The 26,459-nt window shown below is 35.3% G+C and overlaps 1 protein-coding gene across 1 annotated transcript in view; it reads left to right on the top strand.

Annotated features, from left to right (window-relative positions):
- The first annotated feature begins 341 nt into the window (after positions 1 to 341).
- The window catches only part of PCGF6 (polycomb group ring finger 6), a 28,279-nt gene continuing 2,161 nt past the window's right edge, over positions 342 to 26,459 (top strand). The window contains exons 1-9 of the mRNA XM_010971280.3: positions 342 to 6,099; positions 6,831 to 6,930; positions 7,022 to 7,118; positions 7,888 to 7,943; positions 8,044 to 8,103; positions 8,989 to 9,097; positions 11,577 to 11,604; positions 15,044 to 15,142; positions 18,622 to 18,708. Of these exons, the coding sequence (XP_010969582.2) occupies positions 5,737 to 6,099; positions 6,831 to 6,930; positions 7,022 to 7,118; positions 7,888 to 7,943; positions 8,044 to 8,103; positions 8,989 to 9,097; positions 11,577 to 11,604; positions 15,044 to 15,142; positions 18,622 to 18,708 (999 nt within the window). The 5' untranslated portion in view covers positions 342 to 5,736. The remainder of the gene's footprint in view (positions 6,100 to 6,830; positions 6,931 to 7,021; positions 7,119 to 7,887; positions 7,944 to 8,043; positions 8,104 to 8,988; positions 9,098 to 11,576; positions 11,605 to 15,043; positions 15,143 to 18,621; positions 18,709 to 26,459) is intronic.

Below are 26,459 nucleotides of genomic sequence, written 5' to 3' on the forward strand. Positions count from 1 at the left end.
ATCTTTGTTGCCCAATTTCTTCTTTCAATTATCCATTTTTGTAAACTTTTAAGTGAGTATATCACTGGTAGATAAGGAGACAAGACAACTACAACTGATAATAAAAGTGCAGTGACCAATCCCAGCCAATTAAAAAAAAAATTTTTTTTATTGAAGTGTAGTTGATTTACAATGTTAGTTTCAGGTGTACAGCAAAGCAATTCAGTTTTTTATATATATATATATATATATATATATATATATATATATATATATATATATATTTCAAATTCTTTTCCATTATAGATTATTACAAGAAGTTGAATATAGTTCCTGATGCGATACACTAGGTCCTTGTTGTTTATCTATTTTATATATAGTAGTGTGAATCTGTTAATCCTAAACTCCTAATTTATTCCTTCCCCTTTGGTAACCATAGTTTGTTTTCTATGTCTGTGAGTCTATTTCTGGTTTGTAAATAAAATTTGTGTTTTTAATAGATTTTTTTATAGAGATGCTGGGGATTGAACCCAGAACCTTGCACATGCTAAGCACACACTCCACCACTGAGCTATACTCCCACCCTCCCAAAATTTGTATCTTTTTTTTTAGATTCCACATATAAGTGATAGCATATGATATTTGTCTTTCTCTGTCTGACTTACTTCACTTAATATGACAATCTCGAGGTCCATCCATGTTGCTGCAAATTACATTATTTCATTCTTTTTTGTGGCTGAGTAATATTCCATTGTATATCTATACTACATCTTTATCCATTCATCTGTCAGTGGACACTTAGGTTGTTTCCATGAATTGGCTATTGTAAATATGCTGCTGTGAACATTGGGATGCATGTGTCTTTTCGAATTATAGTTTTATCCAGATATATGCCCAGGAGTGGGATTGCTGGATCATATGTTAAGTCTATTTTTAGTTTTTTTAAGAAACTTCCGTACTGTCCTCCATAGTGGCTGCACCAGTTTACATTCCCAACAGTGTAGGAGGGTTTCTTTTTCTCCACACCCTCTCCAGCATTTATTGTTTGTAGACTTATTAATGATGGCCATTCTGACTCACCAGCCAATTTTGAAAGTAGTGAGGTGTCACTGATCACGATGTGTCTCTGCTGTTTACTTAGAAATTTGTGAAGTGAAGCACTGGTGGCAAAGCTTATTCATGGTGCTTATATGATGGTAACTTGAAACTTGAGTGTTGTTAATTAGGGGGTTGGTCTTACTTGACTAACCTGTGGAAAGTGAAATTCATGCATGTTAGAACTGAGCAAAGTGAGGACTTTCTATGCTTTTTGTCTTTAGCCTAAGGGCATGTAGCCCAAAACCTGTGCTCAAAAGTAATTTGGATTAGTTCTTCCCCCTCCACACCCTTCATAGTGGTTATCTTTTTCATTGGAAATATGCCTTGATTCATTTCTCTCTCTTTCTATTCAGTTTTAAAAGGTTCCCCCATCCTTGTTGATTTCTTTTTTTTTTTTAATGTGAAAGTCAGGACTATGTAAAAAGGTATATTCAGAGAAGTATCATATCCATTCCCTCTATCCTTTCCACCCCATTCTAACCACACCCAGCGGTTCCAACCACACTCTGAGTGTGGTGGTGGTTACACAAGTCTTAAATAGTATCTGGCTTATCCTTCTTGTGTTAATTGTTGCTCAGATATGCAGGTACATGTATATTTTCTTCTTTCTCCTTCCTTGAACAAAGGGTGGCATGCTGTGCATACTCTTTTGTACTGTTTTTTTCATTTAACAATGTATCCTGGAAATCACTCCACAAAGGTTTTTAGAGAACTTTGTCATTTTTAAGAGCTGCATAGTACTCCATCTGGTGGATGTTCAGTCATTTATTCAGCAACTCTTCAGTGTATGAGCATATTTGCTGGTTTCCAAAATTGTGCAATTATAAGCAAAGCTGCAGTGAATAACCTTTTGTATGTGTATTTTCGTATTGTTGAATTACATGTCAGAATAAATTCCTAGAAGAGCAATTGTTAGGTCAGAAGACAAATGCACGTGTTGTTTTCCTAGACTTTGCCAAATTTTCTTCCATATGGTTTTGTACCAATTAAGCACATCAGCAATGTACAAGAATGACTGTTTCCTTACAGTCTCATGAATAGAATGTGTTGTTACTTTTTAATTTGTGCCGTTCTGATTGGTGAGAGTAGTATCTCAATGTGGTTTTATTATCACCAACATCATTAACATTGTTATTTAATTTACATATAATTAAATTGGGCTCTTTTTTGGCATGCAGTTCTGTGAATTTCAACACATCTTGTAGATTTGTGTCATTACCTCCACACTCAGGATACAGAACAATTATGTCACTCTGAAAAACTCCCTCATGCTGGCTCTTTGGAGTCAAATCCTTCCCCAACTTCTAACCACTGATCTCTTTTCTGCCCCTATAGTTTAACCCTTTCCAGAATGTCGTATAAATGGAATCATGCAGTATGTAGCTTCTTGATGCTAGCTTCTTTCACTCAGCAAAATGCCTTTGAGATTCATTCGTGTTATTTCATGTTTCAGTGTTTCATTTTTTTTTTTATTGTTAAATTCCATTGTATGGATTACCACAGTTTATCTTTTCACTGTTCTGTATTGGTTTCCTAGGGGGCATAACAAAATACCAAATTACTAGTATATAGAAGTATGTTCTTTGCTAGTATATAGGAATAATCATGATTTTTGCATGTTGACCTGGTATCCTGTGACCTTATTTAAATCACTTAATAAATTTGGGTTCCCGTAACTGCCTCCTCTTTAATAATTTGCTAGGACAGTTCACAGAGCTTAGAGAAATAGTTCACTTACTAGATTACCAGTTTATTATAAACAACTATGACTCAGGAACATCCAGATGGAAGAGATGCATAGGGCAAGGTATGGGGGAAGGTGTATGGAGCTTCCATGCCCTCTCCAGGTGCACCACCCTCTAGCACCTCCATGTGTTCACCAACCCAGAAGCTCTCTGAACCCCTTCAGTTAGGATTTTTAATGGAGGCTTCATTATGTTGGCATGATTGATTAAATCATGATCATTAGTGATTAACTTAGCATCCAGCTCCTATCCCCTCCCAGAGATCAGGAGGGTGGAGCTGAAAGTCCCAATCTTCTAACCACATGTTTGGTTCCCTTGGCAACTAGACCATCCTGAGGCTATCCAGGAGTCCTCAGCCACCAGTTATGTTGTTGGCATACAAAAAGACACTTATTATTTCAGAGATTCCAAAGGCTTTAGGAGTTGTATGCCAAGGAATAAGGGGGGGGGGGGGCAGAAACAAAATATATCTTTCTAATTATGTTAGTTTTTATTATATCCTTTTCAATCTGTATGCCTTTTATTTTTCTTGCCTTATTGCACTGGCTAAAACTTGCAATATGGTGTTGAATATGAGTGGTGAGGTGCTTGCTTGCTCTGTTCCTTATCTTAGGGAGAAGGCATTTAGTTTTTTACTATTAAGTATAATGTTTACTGTAGGGTTATAAATGCCCTTTATCCAATTAAGGAAATTCCTGGGCAGTGATATACCTTGTATCTTAGTTCTCAAAACCTGTGGAACATTGATTAGATTCAGGTCTATGCACATGCAACTTGGAGATGAGCCCAGAAGTTCATACACAACTCCATGGGGCCATTTTATTGATCTCTTTAATCTCCCCAACAATTAACTTTCTGGTCCTCTAGCTAGGAAAGGGAGTAGGGTTTAGTTTCCTTGCTGGGCCATGCATTCCTTGCAACTGCAACTGCCTTGGGACCAAGCAAGAGGGTAAACAGTGAAAACATCACTGGGGATGCCCCCTTGCTCTTGGGATCAGAGTTCTCCTCTCAGTTTTAGGTACCGGCCTGGCCTCCACATCATTCCCTCCATTGCCAATGTGGATTTGCCTATGGACTGGTGTGGGAGAGAATGGGAAAGCAAAAACAAAGGAAACTTTGGATTCCCTTCACTTTCTATGACCTAAAGAGGCCCCCTTTCCTGACCCTCAGACTGTAATAGAGGATTTCTCCTGGAATTCTGTCTGATGCGCAGTTCTGGATTTCAGATTGTTTTTGAGTCCAAGCCAGGAGATATCAGAGGAAAAACAAAATGGAGAACACAGTTCCATTTTGGTTCAGTAGTACTCTGAGTTCTGGTTTCCTTCCCCAACCTGCCTGTTAACAGTTGTATTCTACAGTCTTCAGGTAGCTGTTCCATGCATTCTGTCCAGAGTTTTTACCTGTATTCAGTGGGAAGTACAAAGTAAATAAAGTGCTTATTATCTGAACCAGAACCCAGTGTCATTTTAATTTATATTTTCTCTTATTGTTAGAGAGTTTGAACATCTTTTTATATTTGGGGAGCTGTTTTTTATATTACTTTGGGAAATCAAGTTTTGTCTTTTTTTCCTCTAATTTAAAATTTGTTTAATCTGTTAGGTCTATTAGTTCTTTATTCAAGATAACTGTTGCAAATATTTTCTCCCAGTTTCTCCATTGTGTTTTGATACTGTTTATATTTTGAGGGCTATGCAGCAGGTTTTTTTTTTTAGTAAGTCAAACTTATCAATCTTTATTTTTATCTGGATTTAAAATCTAGATAGAAATCCTTTTCTTTCACCCAAGTTAAGGAACTCACTCCTGTTTTCCTTTAGAGCCTGTATAGTTTCTAGTTAGCTTTCTGCTCAGTTTGGGGCAGAATCTTGTATATGGTGTAAGGTATGGATCTAACTTTATCTTTTTCAAAACTGTTTTAGAAGTCACATAACCTCTTCAAGTTCTGCAAAAAAAAAAAAAAAAAAGGTATTCACCAGATTCAATTGAGGGTTAAACTCAAGGCTAACGTTTATGACAGCAAAAAATGCAGAGCAAAAGCAGCAGGGAAAAGATATACATTAGCAGAGTCCAGAGAGGACAAACACAGGCTTCTGCATCTTTCCCATCCAGGGCCACATGGGATGTGCTCTCTCTAGCATCAAACTACAAGCATATGTGCTATGCCTCTGCCCAAGGAATCTTGTTTGAGATTTAGGGTCTGAGTCTTTTATGGGAGGGAGCTGGTCATGTGGGAGGCATATCCTGCTACACAGCCAACTATGGCAACAGACTGGATACCAGCAATGAAATCAGGTGCATACAAATCATCGGTGTTGATGTTTGTGCAAAGCAATCTGACAAGCTGGGACAGCATGGTCCATTGCTCCAGGTGTACACAGCAAAATCATCAATCAGTGACATGAAAAAACAATCTGAGGGTCATATTCCAAAAGGTCAGTTGTGGTTCTAGGTTCCCTTGAAGATAGGGAAGAATAAGCAACCAGACCTGCTATTTTAACTCTTTCCTTGTGAAATGGCCAACCAATTTTTTCTAAGCATCTTTTTTGAAAAAAACCCCATCTAAAAACCTAACATCGTTTTAGCATCTATTTCAGTGCTCTGCGCATCAGTCGATGCAAACAGAATATTGTCTGAAAGTACCAGTTCTGTCGTTTTTAGCAGGCAGTGAAGAGAGCGTCAGCATTTCAAAGGAAAAAAAAAAAAGGGTGCGATTCCTCTAAAATGCGGCCCGCAAACCCCGCCCCATATACCTGAGCGGCTCCGCCTACTCCCCGACTTAGGTGAGAGGCGGTGAACCACACTTCCCAGCGGGCCCTGCAGGTCTCCCGCGCCTGCGCACTGGTAGCTCAGGCAGGCGGGCGGAACTCCCGCGCTATCCAGCCACCCGGTCTCGCCTCGCCTGGTCTCTACCCCGGGCATGGAGGGGGTCCCGGCTGTAACGGCAGGGAACGCGGGCGCGGCCAAGGCCGAGGGAGCCGCAGCCATGCCACCCCCATCTCCCGCCTCCCCGCCTGCCCTCACCCCAGCGCCCGCAGCGGGTGAGGAGGGCCCGCGATCTCTGCCTGAGGCGGGGGCTCCTGGCTGCTCGGGCTCCCGGCCCCCTGAGCTGGAGCCGGAGCGCAGCCTGGGCCGCTTGAGGGGCCGCTTCGAGGACGAGGACGAGGAGTTGGAAGAGGATGAGGAACTGGAGGAGGAAGAGGAGGAGGAGGAGGAGGAAGAGATGAGCCACTTCTCGCTGAGGCTGGAGGGGGGCCGGCCGGAGTCCGATGACGAGGAGGAGGTATTGATAAAGCCCGTGTGCGACCACGCCGGGCCTCCTCAGTCAGGGCCCGGCCGGATCCCCAGCTCGCCGCTGCAGCCCTTGGCACTTTCGTGGACCCCCACGTCTCCCTGGCTTGTGGCGCGGACTGGCCTTCTGTCCCGGCCGGATTCCCTAACGACTCATTTTGTGAGGTTCCTGCAGTCAGTTAGGTTCTCTGGGTCCAAGTCATTATTGAAGCTACTGCGTACCAGGGTGGGTAGGCGCCGAGGGTACCGTCCTCTCGCCTTCCAGGAGCTTTCAGGGGGACGAGAGGAACAGCCCATTTCTACAGGATGTTGAGAGGATGGTCAACCCTTCGCCACCTAGATTTCTAATTGGAAAGATTTCCTTTTTTTAATGGGGCATTGCATACTTCATCAAGTTAGGCAGTAATCCTAGCCAGTAGGAATTAATATTTTAAACACCAGTATCCCGAAAGTTTGTCCATTTTGCAATAATTCCTAAAGTAAGATGCCCGTCATGAAAAGATCTGGCAAGATACAGTATATCCAAAAGAATGAGATCTTTTTGAAACATTGGTTTATATTGTGTAAATTTGAGCAGTATTTTGAAGGGTTGGCGGTACTGTAACATTTATCCATGTTGCAAAGTAAGCTATACATTGTTGATAATATAATTTGGGGATTATGGCTTAAGAATTTGAGAAGGCAAGGACTTGTATTTTAAAACTGTTTCCATTGCATTTGCAGCGCCTGATTAATCTCTCTGAGCTGACCCCATACATCTTGTGTTCCATTTGCAAAGGTTATTTAATAGATGCAACTACCATTACAGAATGTCTTCATACATGTAAGCAAATAGTTCATCACATTTTCGAATAATGTATTCAATTTATGAAATGTCTTGAAGGCATCCTAATTTAAACATTTTTTTCCAACAGTTTGTAAAAGCTGCATTGTAAGACACTTTTACTATAGCAACAGATGTCCAAAATGCAACATAGTGGTACATCAGACACAACCTCTTTATAACATAAGGTAAGAAAACTATATAAGTAAAATTTATATTCTAAGTATACTTTTTCTGAAAGCTTGAAGTTATGTAGTTGGTAATAAAATCTTGACCAATCTCAAAATGATGAGAAAGGGAACTACACATTCTTTAAAGAAATACAAATAGAGTACTTACTGTGTACCAGGCACTGTGATATCTGCTGGGGACTTAAAAAAAAAAAAAGAGGCACAGGCCTCTTCTTGAGAATTTTAGTTCTATCACTCAAGTTAATGAGGCTTAAGTAGGCTTGTCATTTTCTGTATATCTGGAATTCTATTTTTAAAACTAATACTTGAAATAACTGGCCTCTTTAGAAAAACCTAACTATCATAGGTCATTGTGGCTTATTAATCAAATTTTCAGTTCATGCTCAGTTTCCTAAGGGAAGAAAAATACTGAAAGTAGATTACTTTCATTTGTTTAGCAAATGCTATTATGTTTTTACTACCTTGTTAGAAGAGTGCTTTGCAGTTGACAGAATTTCAAAACACAGTCTCTGCCCTCAAGCTCACATTCTTATCAAGGGAATAGGACTAGTACACATGGAACAATTTAGCAAACTGCTCAAGAGTTATAATTACTTGATGTTCTCAGAGATGAGAACCATGAGTGCTACCTAAAAGCAACTCATCTCTGAGAAAGGAGACATCCACTTCTAAGAGAAAACAGTTACTTACAAAGAACATCATTCACTCTGTACCAAGTGCATTTTTTCTGAATTCTGAGGCATTCTCCATCCTTTCCTTTTATTAGGTTGGACCGACAGTTACAAGACATAGTGTACAAATTAGTGATCAATCTAGAGGAAAGTAAGTTTATTTTATTACATAGTTGTGAATCCCAGAATCAATGCTGACTCTATGAGTTACATTTTAAGTGTAATTTAGTCTGTGTTTTATCATTTTTTAGGAGAAAAAAAGCAAATGCATGATTTCTATAAAGAAAGAGGTCTAGAAGTACCTAAACCTGGTAAGTTTGGGTGTATACCATAATGTATTTATAGATTAAAGAATACTTACTTAATAAAATTTACTCCCTTTGAGGTTCTTTTTGCTGGTAGCTGGTTATTTTATGATCAAAGAGAGAAAGATTTTGAAGCTAATGATTTACTGTAATCCAATTTAATTATTTACAAGCATTAAAGAATGCAGGCTCTGGAGCAGAATTGTCTGAGTGTGACCCTGGCTCTGCCACTTGACTAGCTGTATGACTGGCAAATTATTCAACATCTCAGTTTCCTCTTCTGTAAGGCAGGGATAATGATAGCACTTTATAAAATTGTTGTAAGGTTACATTGAGTAATACAAAGCACTTAAAACAGTGCCTGGAACATAGTAACTGCTCAAATATTAGTGTTTATGATGATGGTAATGCTGTAGTATGGAAGTTAAATAGATTGGGTTTAAATCCTCGTTCTTACACTTACTATGTGTGTGACTTTAGGCAAATTGCCTGATCTCACTAAACAGTAATCTCATTTTCTTTACAGTTAAAAAAAAAAGTAGCAATAGAACCTATGTCATGGAATTATAATAAAGGTTAAAAGAGATGGTGCATGTAAACTCCTGAGCATGAGCCCTGGCACATAGTAGCGCTTCTACAATTGATGTTGCTGTTGTGCTGAGCTCTGTGGCCCCAATAAACCAGCCACACGTGTCTGCGCAGTGGTCCCCAGGCTTGTCTCTAAGTTCACTGGATTTGACAGATTAGCTGATGTTACTGAAGAAAGGGAGACTGAGTGCTTTATGATCTTTTAAATAGTCAACATAGTTAAATCTGTGTAATTATTTTTCAAAGATCTCAATTCATGGAACTTTTATTCTAACTCAGCTTTTTTGTTTGGCTATCAAATAGCTGTTCCACAGCCAGTCCCTTCAAGCAAAGGAAGATCTAAGAAAGTCTTAGAATCAGTGTTTCGTATTCCACCTGAACTTGACATGTCTTTATTACTAGAGTTCATTGGGTAAGTACCCTAAATCTCTACCTCTAAACTTTAAAAAAAAATTTAAGTTCCAACAGTTATGAAATTAACTTGAACTCAGGTAACATCAAGTTTTTCTGATATCCTTTTAAAAAATTAATGTATTTAAGACTTAGGAAAAGGTCTAAAGAGTAGTACAATAACCATTTATACCTCTTATCACCTGGCTTTCGAAATAAACCATGCTAATATGGCATAAGGCACTTGGCTACCTCTTCCTGTTCATTCTCCCTTCCCTTAAAGGTTAATAACTACTCTCCTAAAAGTAATAATTATCATTCCCATGCATTTTTTAATATGTTTACCACATGTGTATTTATTCCTAAACAGTATGTAGAATTGCTTTTGCCCACTTAAAAACTTTAAATGGTATCATACTGTGTTTTCCCACTTGCTTTTTCACTCAGCATTGTGTGATTCATCATGTTGAAATGTGTAGCTCTAGTTCACTCATTTTCACCATTCCCTGGTATTCCCTTAAAATAAATATACCATAATTTATCTTTTCTTGTACTGTAGAACTCTTATTTCCAGTTTTTTTGCTATTGTAAACAGTGTTGCTTTAAACATTGTGTACATATCTCCTTGTGTATATGTGAGATAGTTCTCTGAGAGTGTAGATTTGCTTAGTCTTGGGATATGTTCCTCTTCAACTTTACTTGGTTTTACCAAATTGTTCTGTAAAGTAGTTGGACATCTCCCTAATTTATGTAAATTGCTTCTTTCAAACACTGTAGCATATAGTGTATTCCATTATACTGCTACATTGTTAAGCAGAGTGTCATCATGGAGTTGGCCTGTATCAAACTGTAGTTTTCAAAATAATTACATAGTTTGCAGAATAAAATAAAATGCCTTTCTTGGAAAATCTAGATTTTCTATTTTATGTCACCGATGACTATTTGACTTCTCAGTCACTTCCTTCTTGTAACTCTAGGTTACTTGTATCATTTATTTAGTACCTATCTTGTACTGTGTTGTATTTATCTTTATGTATTTATCCTGTGTTCTTAACTGATATTAAAGACCCCTAAAGGGAGAGAAATCTTTCTAAATTGGGGATTATAAAAGCAACTCACAGGACTGTTGTAAGAATGAACATATAGTATTCCTAACACGTCTAAACTATTATCAAACTAGGACCAATAGGAATAAGTTACAGGGAGAAACATATTTGATTTAGTGCAAGCAAGCAATTTATAAATAAAGTTGCCCACAAATGGAATGACCTGGCTTGTCAGTTAAGCTATCTCTTTAGGTATTCAAGCAGAAGCCAGATACCCATACATCATGGATTCTATAGAGACAATTCTTGCAATAAAGAATAGGATATTTTATTTTATAACTCTTAAGTTTATATTATAATCTTAGATTTACATTTATACATAATATGTATGTATAAATTTGTTTCATACATATATGTTTATTATATATTCTGTAAATACATGTTTATAATATAACATATATTACAGTTTAGTGTACTATTCTATTATGTTTGTATTATAAGAATACTCTGTAGATGATGCAGTTGTGGTTTTTTTTTAACTTTTGTTATTGAAGTATAGTCAGTTTACAGTGTTGCATCAATTTCTGGTGTACAGCATAATGTTTCAGTCCATATACATACATATATTCCTTTTCATATTCTTTTTCATTATAGGTTACTACAAGATACTGAATATAGTCCCCCCCCCCCTTTTTTTTTAATTGTGGTCTTGTATATTCTTCACAGCATGAAAGGGAAGAAAGAGGGCTTTGATTTGTACAGCTTTATTACTTGCTAGCTCTGTGACCTTAAGCAAGTTATTCACCCTGTCTGAGACTGATTTTCCTCATCTGTTGAATGGGGACTAAAACCTGATTTACAGGGCTACTGTGAGGACTGAATGAAAAACATGCATAATATGTAAAGACCTAATATAATGCCTGGTACTTAGTAGATGTTCAACGAAGTTTGTTCCTTGTCTTCTCATGATATAAAAGTAATTGGTTTAATCAAAACCTGCACTTCTAGGGGAAAGGCAAATTGAGTAAATCATGCCCAGGTGATTTTGCTACAAGTAAAACAACAGGAAATATAGCAGCTTGCTTGCAAGAACTCTATCTTGTAAAGGTTACTATAGAGAACAACCACATTAATTATGATAGAAAAAAGAAGTTTTACTTTAAGCTGGAAAATGTTAGAATGCTAGATGTGGAGAAATCTAATTAGTAAGAATATACTTTTAACTGCTGTAGGTAAATACTCAAAACAATATAAAATACTTGGTTAAACTGCCTTTGCCTTACCACTAGGTGGCAGATATGAGAATTAACTGCATTTGTTTATTTCATAAAGAGTTAGGTGACCCTGTTTTAAATTAAAATGATGTTCCTCAAGTGTTTATATTTATGTTATTTCTCTGATATATAATTAAACATATAGTCTAAAATATTGATTAATTTTGCTTTCTTTTTTCAGTGCTAATGAAGGCACGGGACATTTTAAGGTATTTTACTTTTATTTTTCATTTGCTTCACAAGAGGACCCTAAGTGCACAAATTTAAGTCACATTAGCAATCATGAAGACTTTCATCAATTACAGTAAAAAGTGTTTTATAAATAAAACTTTTTGAAATATGAAGTACATTCAATAGTGCTCTCTTATAATAGCTTTATAAAAAAGAGTTATTAAGTAGGGATTTGTTATTGATTCAAAACTGTGGTCTAATGAAAAATGAATGATTTTTAATACTAAAACCAAATACTGTGTTAGTTTGGTGGTAAAAAAAAAAATTTTCAAAGCATTTTTTTGCATAGTTGGCATTTGGAGTTAAATACGAGCTTAAAATTTTATTTGCATGTAACATTTTTGGTTCAAGTTAACCTGCCCTAAGTTGTTACTTCAATCATTTACTGAAACTTTAGAGGTAAGAATAAACTCCTTTGTAACATACTTAAGTTCAGAGTTGTCTTAAAGACCTCAGTATCACAGGTGCCATTGTAAACAGTGTTGCTCCTATAGAATGAGTCACTCAGGAAAAGGTGACTTTTAAAAAAAAAGAAAATTGGGGGGAAGGTAATTAGGTTTATTTGTTTGTTTTTATCTTCGTGGAGGTACTGGGGATTGAACCCAGGACTTTGTGCATGCTAAGCACACACTCTACCACTGAGTTACACCCTCCCCAACAAAAGTGACTTTTTAAAAAGGGGTAAATCAGGCCTTATTGTTACCTGGGATTGTAAATATATAAGAAAATAGTTGACTTTGATCTGTTTAGATTTTCAGTGACTTTGTCAAAGTCTATTCTAAAATTAGGATGAATTATACCTGTCACAAAACACTATGTATAGTGTTTTGTGACAACAGTGGCTTAGGACTTGAGTTGAAGCACAGGAACAGATGGATACTTCTCTGGGTGAAGTATATTATAGGTTTCTCCCAGAGATCAGTGTGATGGAGGGAATGCAGTGTTAGATTTGGTAACTTTTAACCTCTTCCAAGTTGTAAAATACCAAATTTATGGTGATTAATTTAAGAAGTATGGTATATCCATACAATGGAATACTGTTTGGCAATTAAAAGGAATGAAGTACTGATACATGTACAACATGGATAAACCTTGAAAACATGTTAAGTGAAAGAAGCCAGGCACAAAAGATCACATATTGTATGATTCTGTTTATATGAAATGTCCAATATAGGCAAATGCATAGAGGCAGAATATAGATTAGTGATTGCCAGATGCTTGGGGGAGAGGAGAAATTAGGAGTGACTGCTAATTGGTACAGGTTTCTTTTTGGGTGATGAAAATGTTCTGAAATTAGATAATGGTGGTAGTTGCACAACTCTCTAAATATACTAAAAACCATTGAATTGTACACTTTAAAATGGTGAATTTAATGATATGTAAATTATACCTCAATAAAGCTGTTACATTAAAAAAAAAAAAGCCAAGATCCAATAGAAACTTTGAATAGAAGCATTGTTTATGATATATTTTGAGAATATAAAAATATATCTGATAAAAATAATATATGCATAAATTAGAATTTTAGCTTGAGTCCATCAGTAGTTATTATATTTTTTGTATGTGGAATCTTTGTTTTATTTTTATTCTCTTTGTAATGACAGCCCTAAAAGCAAAATCATTTCTACTAGGTAAGAAAATTGAGACAATTGGTGAAATTTGTACATTTACTATGTATTTTTGATATCAAGAAATTTCTTTTCTTCTTCTTCTTTTTTTTTTTAGTGGACCTACTGGGGATTGAACCCAGGACCTCATGCATGCTAAGCATGTGCTCTACCACTGAGCTATACTCACTCCTCACCCCCCATATCAAGAAATTTTAATATATGATAATAATATATTATGTTTTTAAAAAGAGTTCTTATCTTTTAGAGATGCATACTGAAGTATTTACAAATGAAATTTGGTGTGTCTTGGGTTTGCTTCAAAACAAATCTGGAGAATGGGAACCAGGAAGTAGTTGGAGTAGGAAATGTGTGAAGTATATTTAAAACAAGTTTGGCTTTGAGTTGATAAAGCTGGATGATAGGTATATAGGAGTTTATTATACTGTTTTCATAGTTTTGAGGCATTAAGTTTTATTGTTAACCAATGATACAGATGTTAATTTGCAGGCTTTGTGTCTGTGAGAGGTAATGAGTGTATTGTTTCAGAAACATCCTATTCTGCATTTTGAGACTATTTTTACTTTTTGGAAACAGTCTTTTGTACTTTCTTGGCTAGCAAGTTGGCAATCTTACCATTTTTCTTTTAATTCTGTGTTTATAATGGAGTTGTAGTTATAACTTTTCATATTATAGCTCAGTATTAAGAAACCAAACTACAGATAAGAGAGCTGAGTGCTGTTATATGGAACAACCTCCTCAGTAGCAATTCTGGGTTCCCTCTCTGCTAGTGCTAGAAACATATGGTTCAAGTTTTTCTAAAAATTACCCTTTTAGTTCTCATTTCTGCAGCTTTTCATTTGTGTTAATAGTAGTATCCTTAAAATTACCTCAGAGAGAGTGGCTGAGTAAGCATTTGTTTCTACTTTAAAATCCTGTTATCTCTCTACCTGTCATCTCAGACCATTGAATCAGATTCCAGCCATATACATCTAGATGTTAATCTTTTTATTTTCCACTTAAAAAAAAAGAAGACCTTTTATTATGGAAATTTTCAAACTCATACTAAAGTAGGCTAGTAAGATGAATGCCCATGTACACATCAATTAACTTCAATGATTATAAAACCATGTCCAATCTCATTTCGTCTATGTCTTCATCATTTTTCCTCCTGTATAATACTGAAGCAAATCTCAGACTGTGTCATTTTATCAGCAGATAATTCAGTTTGTTTCTAAAAGATAAGGAGTTTTTATAAAAACATAATAATGATACTATAATTTAGAAAATTAACAGTAATTTCCATAACCAAATATCCATATACTATTGACTGTTTAAATTTCCTAGATAGTCTCATGAAAATTGTTTCTTAAGTGTTTTAAAAATTGGGATCCACATAAGATATATATATTGATTGATACATGTCTTATCTATAGCCCTTCTATCTTTTTTAGTCTTTTCTTTTTTTTTCTTTTTTTGCAGTTTTTTGTTGAAGAAAGCAGATTGCTTTAGACATTTAATCATGGGTATTCTGTCAATAAGTTTAACTCTAAGTTTTATTTTTAACGAGGTATTAAAACAAATCAGTAAGCTTTTCTATTAAAAAAATTGGTGACACTTTTCAGAGAGGGGAAACTGAGCAGAAATTCTTTTTTTTTTCTTTGATAGGTAAATTAACTCAAATTTCTTAGTAACTTTTCTGTAATAAATCTATTGAATCATCTTTGCTATAAAATTTTCTTTAAGGTTTATACATTTTATGTATATTTAATCTGAAAATAGATTTTTTTGTTGTTGTTCACTTTTGTAGCCATTGGAAAAGAAGTTTGTCCGAGTTTCGGGAGAAGCAACTATTGGGCATGTAGAAAAATTCCTCAGAAGAAAAATGGGTCTTGATCCAGCTTGTCAGGTAGAGTCCATGTGTGTAAAAAGACAGGAGAAGTTGTGGGATTACCTTTAGCATACTGAAGAAAGAACTGTCTCTAGGATTTCTTGCAATCATGTTTGTTTTATGATGTTGTGGATATTATGAATGCTAACTGAATATGGGTGCACGGTGATTCCGACCCCCCAGTTTCATCACATTTGACTTACTGTTTCTTACTGCCATTGATGACCATCTGTGGGTGTCAGAGAGAAGCTGAGGCTATGAGAACTGTTAAAGAGCTTCTAGAGCCCCAGTTCCGGCTCTTTCCTTTTTATAGTAGAGTTTCCTATGGTGTAGCCCTACCATTCATTTATTATGCATTGATACTAAATGGAGCATCTTTGTACCAGACCTTAGTACAAAGATGAGACAAAAAATTCATGCCGGCAGGGGAGTCAGAGTTGTGTGAGGAAGATATAGAAGTAAACAACTGACTGACAAAAGGATATGATGGCACAAGAGCACAAGGGTAAATGATTTAACTTCGGACGGTCCAAGAATGGATCTGAAGAATGGATTTTTTTTTTTTTTTTTTTTTTTTTTGCCAGACAGACAAAGAAAAAGGAACTTTCTATCAAAAACAGAAACAAAAAAACCAGAGTATGAACAAAGAGGAGTGAGTGTGGTGGCACTGGCTCATTCAGTGAAAAACCCTGTCTTGGAAGCTTTAGTGTGATCTTGCTTTTAAAAAGATAAGGGTTTTTCTTCCCTTAAGACTACCTTCACATTCTGATTTCTGCTCTGAGATTCAGAAATTTTGTATATCTAAGACTTGATACTCCAGAGGGAAGAAAGTTTATGCAGAAAAGAGTTAACAAAGCAGACCTGAGGCTGCTGCCTTTAGAAGGGCCGGCTTACAAGGTTGACCCTTGCCTAGCAGCTGGGAACTTGACTTGCAAAAAGTTTCCTGCACTAATATGAAAATCCCCTAACTATTGAGTGTTTCACTGTGCCTAGACTGTACAAACAATGGATCTATGATGAATACCTGCTTTGCTTCTGGGAGTCTTGAATTTGGTGGTTGCTTGGTAGAGAATGCCAACATGACCAGCCCTCAGTAAAAACCCTAAACTCTGAGCTTCAAAGGGACTTCCCTGGGCACAAACTTTGCACAAGCTGGCTACATTCCCACTGCTAGAGAAGGGAATATTGTGGGTGTATTGCCTACTGGATTGGGAGGGAAGAGCATAGAAAGCCTATGCATGGATTTCTCCAAATTCCACCTCCATCTTTTTACCTTACTGATCTGACTGTGTATCATTGCTCTGTTGCTGTAATAAATTATAGCTGTGATCATGGTGAGTCCTGTGAGTCCTTCTAGCAAATTACCAAATATGTGGGTCATGTTTGCAGCACCCTCAGAGATGTGACTCTGAATGAACTAATTAAGTGAACTAATTTATGAAATATTTGCAGTCAAATGACTTAAAAATAAGCATGTTAAAATCAGACACAATTTAAATGTTTATCAGGGGAATGGCTGTATAATTTATGATATATTCATAAAATGGGACAGTATGTAGCTATTAAAGAGAGCTTACTATGTGCTGTAAAAAATGTCCATGGTCTATTAAGGTTTTTTTGTTTTTGTTTGTTTTTTTTAAGAAGTTGCAGAACAAAATATGTAGCATAGTGCCGTTTTTATGAAAACAAAAACCCTACATGCACAAAGAGCACCTAGGAACATACACATTAAATTGTTAGTAAATGGTTAACTTCTAGGGGTTAAGATTAAGTTGATAAAAAAATGTAGTAACCAAATCATAAATGTTTACCATGTGGTGAAGCCTACTAAAAGTGATGGTCTCTGGGTTGTTGAATATTTAATAAAAACATAGTGTTAGTTTCCAAATTCTTAAATTTTTCATGGAGGTAATTTCTGTATGAAAGATCTGCTTTCAAGTCATTTTGCAAACAAGTATTGCTCTGCCAGCTTTAAAACGGTTAAGCATAAAGTACAAAAGTTGTTACTAATTAAAGGTTATGCATTATGAGATAATGCAGGGCTTGACAAACTATAACCCATGGGCCAAATCTAGCCTGCCATCTGTTTTTATAAATGAGATGTTTTATTGGAACAGCCATACTGTGGCTGCTTTCATGCTACAGTGGCAGAATTGAGCACATGTGACAGTGATCCTATGACCCTCAAAGCCTAAAATGTTTATTATCTCACCCTTTACAGAAAGTTTGCCAACTCCTGACACACTTATGTTCAGAGAAAGATAGACCTGGGGACAGATCTGAGTTCAGATCTGGGCTTTGCTACTTACTTGCTTTGTGACCTTAGGAAAATTTATTGTCTTTACCTCTTAGTATCCCTAGCTGTAAAATGGGAATTATAATACCTAGTTCACAGGAATGTGAAAGTTAGATAACATATGTCAAGTACATAGTGGAACATGTGGTATACACAGTGGCAGCTCAGTTAAATGCAACTGCTTTTACTATTCTTACTCAACCATGCTAAAGGCTTTAGGGAGATTAACATGTTGGCAGTGTTTTGAGTAAAACAGAATTTGAAAGGAGTTCTGGTTAGGAGGTGGTTTCAGTGATTTAAGCCTAAGGGCAGCAATTAAAAGAGTGATACGAATTTAAGAGAGATTATGAAGAAAGAAGCAACAGGACTTGGTAACTGATTGATTGGTTGTGAGAAGAAAGGAAAAGGAGAAATAGGAGTTAGAGGTGATACTCTTATTTAGAGTAAGGATAAATTTCATGCTATAAACGAAATAGGGACGTTAGAAGATGGAGCCAGTTAAGTGATATATATTAATAAGATGTTGAGGACCTGATCCCATTTTAAGGTAATGGGAAAGGAGTATTCAGTGAAAGAGAAGAAATAAGGATTTGCATTTCTATCTTAGCAAGCAAGTATTCTGGAATCATATTACTAAAGTATATAACTATACTACCATATCATTCTTTCTAGAGAATCTTACATAAAAGTAGATTTATCTTAGAGCTTTGACATTCCTAAAAGGCTGAAAAGACCTTGTTAAGGTTGTTCCATCCATAAAACAGTTCCCTTACTGTGTAATTTATGTCAGTGTTAGACTTTCCACTGTTGGAAAATGAGATATTCCTTGATAAGAAAAATTTCACATAACTAAAGATTGCCTTTTTAAGCATTATATACCCTTTTAACCATTATATCATGGAACTTTAAAATATATATACTTTCCTTTTCCTCTTATGATGAATATATCAAATGTAATTTAACTTGTTCTCACAGATTCAAGGAAATCATTTTTTGAATATCTGCTTTAGTGTTTTGTTTTTCTGCAATGTCCTCTAATGCTCTTTTTATTTTACTTAAGTTTCTAAAATCTTTCTTGAGAATGTTTAATGAGTCTAAAAAGCAAAATCTAGTCTAGAAATAATTATGTTGATTTTTCTTAATTTCTTCGTACGGTTTTTTTGAAGCGGGAAAGCAATCTTATACTGTTGTTTGCCTGTAGGTAGATATCATCTGTGGTGATCACCTGTTGGAGCGATATCAAACTCTAAGGGAAATTCGACGTGCAATAGGTGATGCAGCAATGCAGGTAGGTCTTAGACTTCAGGATATCTATGCCTAACAGGTACGTTATTCAATGAAAGAAAGAAGTTCCATGTTATCAATAAATTTTTAATAAATATTCTATAACTTTCTTAAAATTACCTGAACTATAAGTAATAAAGTTAATATTTATTGAATGACTACTGTGTGTCAGGCACTTTTCTAAGTGATTTGTATGGATTAGCTCTCCTACTTCTTACAATTCTATGAGGTAGATATTCTTTTATCTTCCTTTTTAAAGATACGGAAACCAAGGTCCAGAAAAGACACATAACTTACCCATGGTGAGTTAGTGGGTGAATCAGGGCTCAAATGCCAGGCAGTTTGATTCTGGAGGCCTTGCTCTTTTTCCTCTGTCCAGTACTGTAGTGGAGCATTGAAGATTCCTGGACAAATATGTCTGCTAGGACATTTCTTTAAGAAAAATTTGCAGATACTCATTAGGCTGTAGAGATTTACATACCATTTCTTGCGCAATAGGTAAGAAGCCATGGTAACTGTTTTGATACTTTAATTAGCCTATAATGTGAAGTCTAGTTAGGATAAATGAAAAGCAAGATAGGATATACTATTTTAATGAAGAGAAAAGCAAGATCCACATATTCTAACATATCACTGAACCTAGAGTGAGAAATTGTTTTAAGAGCTGTATGTCTCTGAGAAGCTTATAAAGTACTGATAAAGATTTGATGAACAGCTCTCAGCTTAACAATTTTTTAACTTGTTAGAAATATAAATCTTTGTTTTGCCATAATTGCCTATGCTCAATGAACAACTACACAGAAACACACACACTCTTATCTGCGTACATACATATGTGTTTTAATTGACATATAATGAAAGGCCTGAGTTTTGACAAATGCATATACCTATTTAATTCAGAACCCTTCTTGAAATTTAGAACATTACCATCACCCTCAGAGTTCTCCCATGCCCCTTCCCAGTCAATCCCTGTTCCCAAGACTGAGGCAAACACTGTTCTGGTTTTTTTCTCATCATAGATAAATGTTTTCCTGTTTTTGTTTGTTTTATTTTGTTTTGAAGTAACATACCATACAACTTACCCATTTAAAGTATACAATTCAGTGGGTTTTGTTGTATTTACAAAGAGTTCTGAAACTATCACCACAATCAATTTTAGAACATTATCATAGCAAAAAGAAACTCCATACTTGGTGCTCACTCCCCAAATAACCCCAGTCACCCAGCCTTTGTCAACCACTGTGCTATTTTTTGTCTCTGTGGATTTATCTGCTTGGGACATTTCATAGAAATGGAATCATACATTGTACGGTATTTTGTGACTGGCTTCTTTTACTTAGCATAATGTTTTCAGGGTTTATCTGTATTATAGTATGTATCAGTACTTGGTTTCTTTTCATGTCTGTATAATATACCATTATATGGATGTACAACATTTTACTTAAACATTGATCAGTTGATGGGTATTTGGGTTGTTTCCATTTTTTGGCTAATATGAATGGTGCTGCTGTGAATATTAATCTACAGCTTTTTGTGTGGACATGTTTTTATTTCCATTGAATATAAACCTAGGAACAGAACTGCTAGGTCATATGGTAACTATATTTAACTTTTTGAGGAACCACTAGATTGATTCCAGTGCAACTTTGCCATTTTATATTCCCACCAGCAGTGTAAAGGGTTCCAATTTCTCTACATCCTTGCCAACACTTATTTATTATCTATCTTTTGGTGATGGCCATTCTACTGGGTGTTCATTGGTATCTCATTGTGGTTTTGATTTCATTTCCGTGATGACTAATCACATTGAGCATCTTTTCATGTGTTTATTGGCCATTTGTATATCTTTTAGAGAAATAGCTATTCAGATCCTCTCTCCATTTTTAAAAATTAGATTTTTTTTTTGGCCTTTTATTATTGAGTTGTAAGAGTTCTTCATATATTCTAGATACTAGTCCCTTATCAGACATAAATTTATAAAAATTTTCTCCCATTCAGTGGGTTGTCTTTTCACTCTCTTCATGGTGATCTTTGAAACACAAGTTTTTAATTTTAATGAAGTCCAATTTATCTGTTTTTCCTTTTGTTTCCTGTGCTTTTGGTGTCATATCTAAGAAACCATTGCCTAACCCAAGGTTATAAGTATTTATACCTATGTTTACCACAGATTAGTTTTGTTTATTCTTGAATGTCATATAAATATGGAACCAAAGAACATGTACTCTTTTTGTGTCTGGCATCTTTCACTTAGCATACATTTTGGAATTCATCCATGTAGTTGCATGTAGCAGTAGTTGTTCCTTTTTATTGCTGCATAGTATCTCATTATACAATATGCCATATTGAATCCATTCTGCCATCCATGGACACTTCGGCTCTTCCCAGTTTGAGGCTAATATAATTAAAGCAGCTATGAACATTCTTTTATTTTCTAAAAATTAGTGGATTTTTAATTTTTTTATTAAAGTATAGTTATTTACAGTGTTGTGTTAGTTTCTGGTGTACAGCATAGTGACTCAGTTGTGCATAGATACATTGTTTTTCATATTCCTTTTTCATTATGGTTTAGCTGTGAACATTCTTACGCAAGTTTTTTCCTCCTCTTCCCTCTCATTTTCTTTTTTAAACAGTTTTTTTTTTTTTTTTTTTTTGAGAACATATGTTTTCATTTATTTTGGATAAATGTCTAGGAGTGGAATTACTGGATCATAGGGAAGACTTATGTTTAGTTTGACAGGAAACAAAGAATCACTATATTTTCCTGTGATTTTTGTGGCACTGCTTTACCACCAATCTATAAAGAACTATGGCTGAAATTTCTGCAGCCTTATTGACTATAGTTTATTGTGGAGAATTTTATTTCATTTTTTTGTTTGATTTTCTTTTTGCTAGTTTGCTACAGATTTCCTTGTACCCACCAGTCAGATTTAATGAGTATCAACATTTTGCTATTATAGATAAGAAGATGTTAAATTTTTATCATTTTAAAAAGAGATTTGAAACAAACAAGGCAAAATGTTAATACTCAATAAAACTAAGTACTGGTTACAGAGGTATTTGTTAATATAATCTTTGTACTTTGAAAAATTTTAAACCTTCAGAAAAGTCATAAGAATAGTACAGTAAACATCCATCTACTCTTTCCCTGGATTCACAAGTTTTAACTATTAGGATTCCATCTGGGAAATATAACCAATATGAATGTTATGGAATAAGGGATTACCCCTTAAATAATTGTAGGGATTGGTAAAGAAGTGTATGGAAAGATATTGCCTGCATCTGGTGGTAGTTACAGTAGTCATTGTAAACCAGAAGGGCAGCAGTTGGAAGAAAAAATGGACATGAAGTGGGGAAGAGCAAGAATAAACTGGAAACTAGAAGGAGAAACTGGAATCTGTGTCTCATCACCTCCGTCCTCAATGATGTGGGTGATCTGTAGACAAAGCTAGCAGTCTTTGCCATGGTGCTGGCCTGGAACTCAGAGAAGCTGAAGATGGAGCTCTGATGGGGCAGGAGGAGTTGCAGGCCTGGCTGCTGCCCTATGCCAACAATGTGAGCCACAGCAACAATGCATAAGCTAGAGGGGCAAGTGCTACCCTATACGGACCTTCTGAGAGTAATGGCTTCTGCTTCCTTCCACTTTCCAAGTCTTGTGCAAATCTCTATTGGCTAAATAATTGACTAACCCAAGAGAGAAGAGAATTCCCGGAAATATAGTTTCAATTTGGCTAAGATGACCCAGCAAAATGCAAAAGAATTGGCCAAAATTAAGACTCACAATGTAAGTGCTTATGAGAATGTGGAGCAACTAGAATTTATATACATTGGTAGTGGAAGTGCGAACTGATTCAATTACTGTGGAACTCAGGTGTTAGCATCAACTAAAACCATGTGTATATATACTCTATAACCCAGCAATTCCATTCCTTCATATACACCCAATAGAAATGAATGATATGTCTGCTATAAGACATGTACAAGAAGGGTTATAGTAATTTTATTCATGATAGCCACAAACTGGAAGCAACTCGAAATCCAACGAAGAATGAGTGAAAAATTGTGGCATGTACATGCAATTAAATACAGCTATCGTATGCAGCAACATGGATGAATCTCACAGGCATAATAGCAAAAGCATCAAGGCCCAAAAGAATATACAGCTGATCCTCATTATTTGAGGATTCCATACTTACATATTCACTTACTCATTAACATTTTATTGGAACCCAAATTAATACTAGTAGTGCTTTCATGGTCATTTACAGTTTTTCATAACTGTTTTTTAATGATATTTAGAGTTTTTAAAGAAATCACAAGTTTTGATAATTTTGTTAATAAAAATTATAGGCATACTTACGTTGTGATAATAGTTTGTCCAGAATAGTAAAGATAATTGGCAATAAAATGATTAGACCATCATATTTTTTAAATGGCTATTATTACTAACTTGTATTTTATGTGTGTTTTTAAAAAGAAGAGAGGGGACTTAGTCATCTTTTTGTTTCTTTGTAAAAGAGACTGGCTTTTCCATTGAGAAACAGTTCTCTTATTTCCAAAAATGACATGAAGAAGCATGAAATATAAACTATCTTTGCAATACAGCCAACTTAGTGATAGAATAAGATGATGTTAGAACTTACTGAAAAAAAGTCTTCGGAAGTGAGGGGGTAGCTCAGTGGTAGAGCGCATGCTTAGCATGCACAAGGTCGTGAGTTCAATCCCCAGTACATCCATTAAAAAAAAAAGTCTTCAAGCTATTTCGGTTGGAAAGTGAAAAGAAAAAGGGAAATCCATTGATAAGCCTGCCAGGTTAACTGAGAAACAACACATATATGAAATTTCTGGGAGCTAGAAGAAAGACTGTAATAATAATTAACATTTCTTGAGCTCTAACTGTATCCAACATACTATATTCTAGGTGTAAAAGAACATATGTTACTTATGTAAGGCTCACAGCAATCTTAAAAGATAAGAACAATATCCCCTTTTTTCTTTTCTAAATATTATTTTGAAATAATTTAAGACTTAAGAGAAAACTTACAAAAATAGTACTGAGAGTTCCTATATAAATATTACCCAACATCCTTTAATATCAACTTCTTTCATAACCATAGTGCAAGCATCAAAACTAAGAAATTAGCATTACTGTAATACTGTTAATAAAAACTGCAGACATTTGGATTTTGCCAGTTTTCCCAGTTTTGTCTTTTTTCTGCCCCAGGATCCAAATCTGGGATTCCACGTTGTATTTACTTGTCATGTCTCTGTGTCTTCTCCCTCTACTCTCGTCCTTCCTTGTTTTTCATGACTTTGATACTTTTGAAGAGTACCCTCAGTGTGGGTTTGTCAGATGTTTTCTTATGACTAGATTGAGGTTATGCATTTTTGCCAAGAATGCCACAAAAGTGATGTGCCCTTCTCAGAGTATCATATCAGAGGATACATGTTGTCAATTTGTCTTCCTACTGGTATATGTTTCTCTTTGTAATTAATAAATATCTTGTGGGAAAGAGATACTTTAAAACTATGCAGACATCCTGTTTCTTCTGAAACTTTGCCCTTAAATTCTAAAATCCATTAGTGGATCTTATAGATGAAGAAACTGGTATATAGGGATTAAGTAATTTGCCCAAGGTCACTTGGCTAGTTAGTAGTAGAATCAAGATTCACCTATTGAAAAAATTGAACTTAAAGCTCAGGCTCTTAATAGAGGGGTAGCTGAATACTTTTTCAGATGATTATTTGATTTTCTTACATGTTTTTAGAAATATAGCACCATACCAATTGTCTACATTTTAGTAATAAATAATTCAAAAGATTCTTCATAAAACATAAAAGCAAAACTATTTCTTAGCTAAGTAAAGTGTATTTAGAGGCATATGAAATATTTCCTAAAATTTTTGCAAAATCAAACTTCAGAAATCTTAGAAAATGATTGCCTTTTTAAAAATTAAGCTTCATTAAGCACAGTAATGTGTGTTTCATTCAGCATTATTAGGCAAATACCCGCTGGTTAGGATGGTTTGTTTTAGGATAGGATATGAAATTGCCTCTCAGTGACAGGAATAACCCAAGCCTGCTTCCTATTTCGATTTTCTTTTTTTTAAACTGATGGGTGGTGCAGCAGGTCTACATGGTTGTTTGTGCTATTTATATGTGTGGTTTTGATTCAGCTTGAAAAATAATCTTACTACATGTAGCAGTACATTTTATGCACATTATATGTAATGTTAGTATTTCTGCTTTGAAGTCTTGATATTGCAATGGGATTCCAACTTTGTTAAATGTATTTGATATGCTCGTTATTGTGTGCATTTTAAACTTTTTTTGCTTTCTCCCTTTTCTGGTTGTGTGCCTCCTTTTACAACAAGCCTCTAGAAACAGTTTCTGAGAATTACTGAGCTATGTTTGTAATGCAGATGTACTTAGGGAGTATGTAAAATAATCATTTTAACAAAAGAAATAGATATCTAAAACTTAATACTAACTAGGGGAAAAGGGTCCATTGTGTAAAACATAGTTTATCTTTGGATTCAATGTTTGTCTTTGGTTTTACAAAGTAGCTTGTATTTTCAGTATTTTCTACATAATATGGTAAAATGTAGAGCAATAGCAATGCATCAATAAAATGGGTAAGTTTTCCGAAAAAAGCTTGATTAGAAATGTAAAAATCTAGGAGTAAAACTCCAAAGTCAGTGGAGTGGGCAGAAATATGACTTCAATTCAAAAAATCTTTACAGAGCACTATTCTAGACAGATGGGGAGATTCAGAGATGAGCAAGTCCCAGAACTTAAATAGCCTATAATACAATTAAAGTCCTCATTGATAACAATTTTAAGTGTCATGGAATCTCAGGACCTCTTAGCTAAATGAATAACATTATCTCTGCAGTGGGAAGACTAGGACGTGGCAAGTGAGGGAGAGATTGGTAGGAGCTGAGATCTGAGCAGTTGGAATAAAACTATGTAGGACTTTAAAGGCCATAGTATGAATTTTGGATTTTAATAGAGTAAAGTGGAAAACTATTGATTGGAGAGATTTGAGCCAGGGACAGAAGTGACATAATCTGACTTGCCTTTTAGAAAATTCACTCTGGTGGATAGTTTAAGAAGACCATAAATAGAGACATCTAAATATAAAATATATATAATAGTTATATATTCCTATATTTTTATATAGAATATAGACATAATAGACATGTAGATATAAATTTGAATTACAAAGTATTATTTCATAGAATGTGATTTTATGCATGTATTGAAGTTGTTTTGAGATTTTGAAACAGCTTGTAATTCTGAAACATAACTATATGCAAAAAATTCACATTATGTAAAGTGTATTTTGTATTCATGTTAAAATGTTAATAGAATCTTTCCATTTGTGTTAGAATACAAATTCATTTACATTGATTAGACTAATTAGTCTAGATCAGATCTTATGGTCTATGGGCCAAACATGGTATGGGATTCTGCTTTATTTGACTTATTCTGTGTTTTAAATATTTTTAAGTTTAAGTTCCTTTAGCTAAGCATCTGCTCTCTGGTTTACCACTGGTCTCAACATTCCCTATTGACTCACATACCTAACTCACATATTCATTTATATTACTTTTCTAGCCTTTGTGGGCATTTGAATTTGTGAACCCCTTTGTAGAATTCTGGTGAGTTTTTGCTGGAGTTGCCAGTAACAGAAGCCAGATTGCAATGAGTTGAGTAGTGAATGAGAAATGAGGAAGTGGAGCCATGAAAAAGCTT

Source organism: Camelus bactrianus, chromosome 11 (assembly GCF_048773025.1).
Source record: "Camelus bactrianus isolate YW-2024 breed Bactrian camel chromosome 11, ASM4877302v1, whole genome shotgun sequence".
Classification (NCBI taxonomy): Eukaryota; Metazoa; Chordata; class Mammalia; order Artiodactyla; family Camelidae; genus Camelus; species Camelus bactrianus.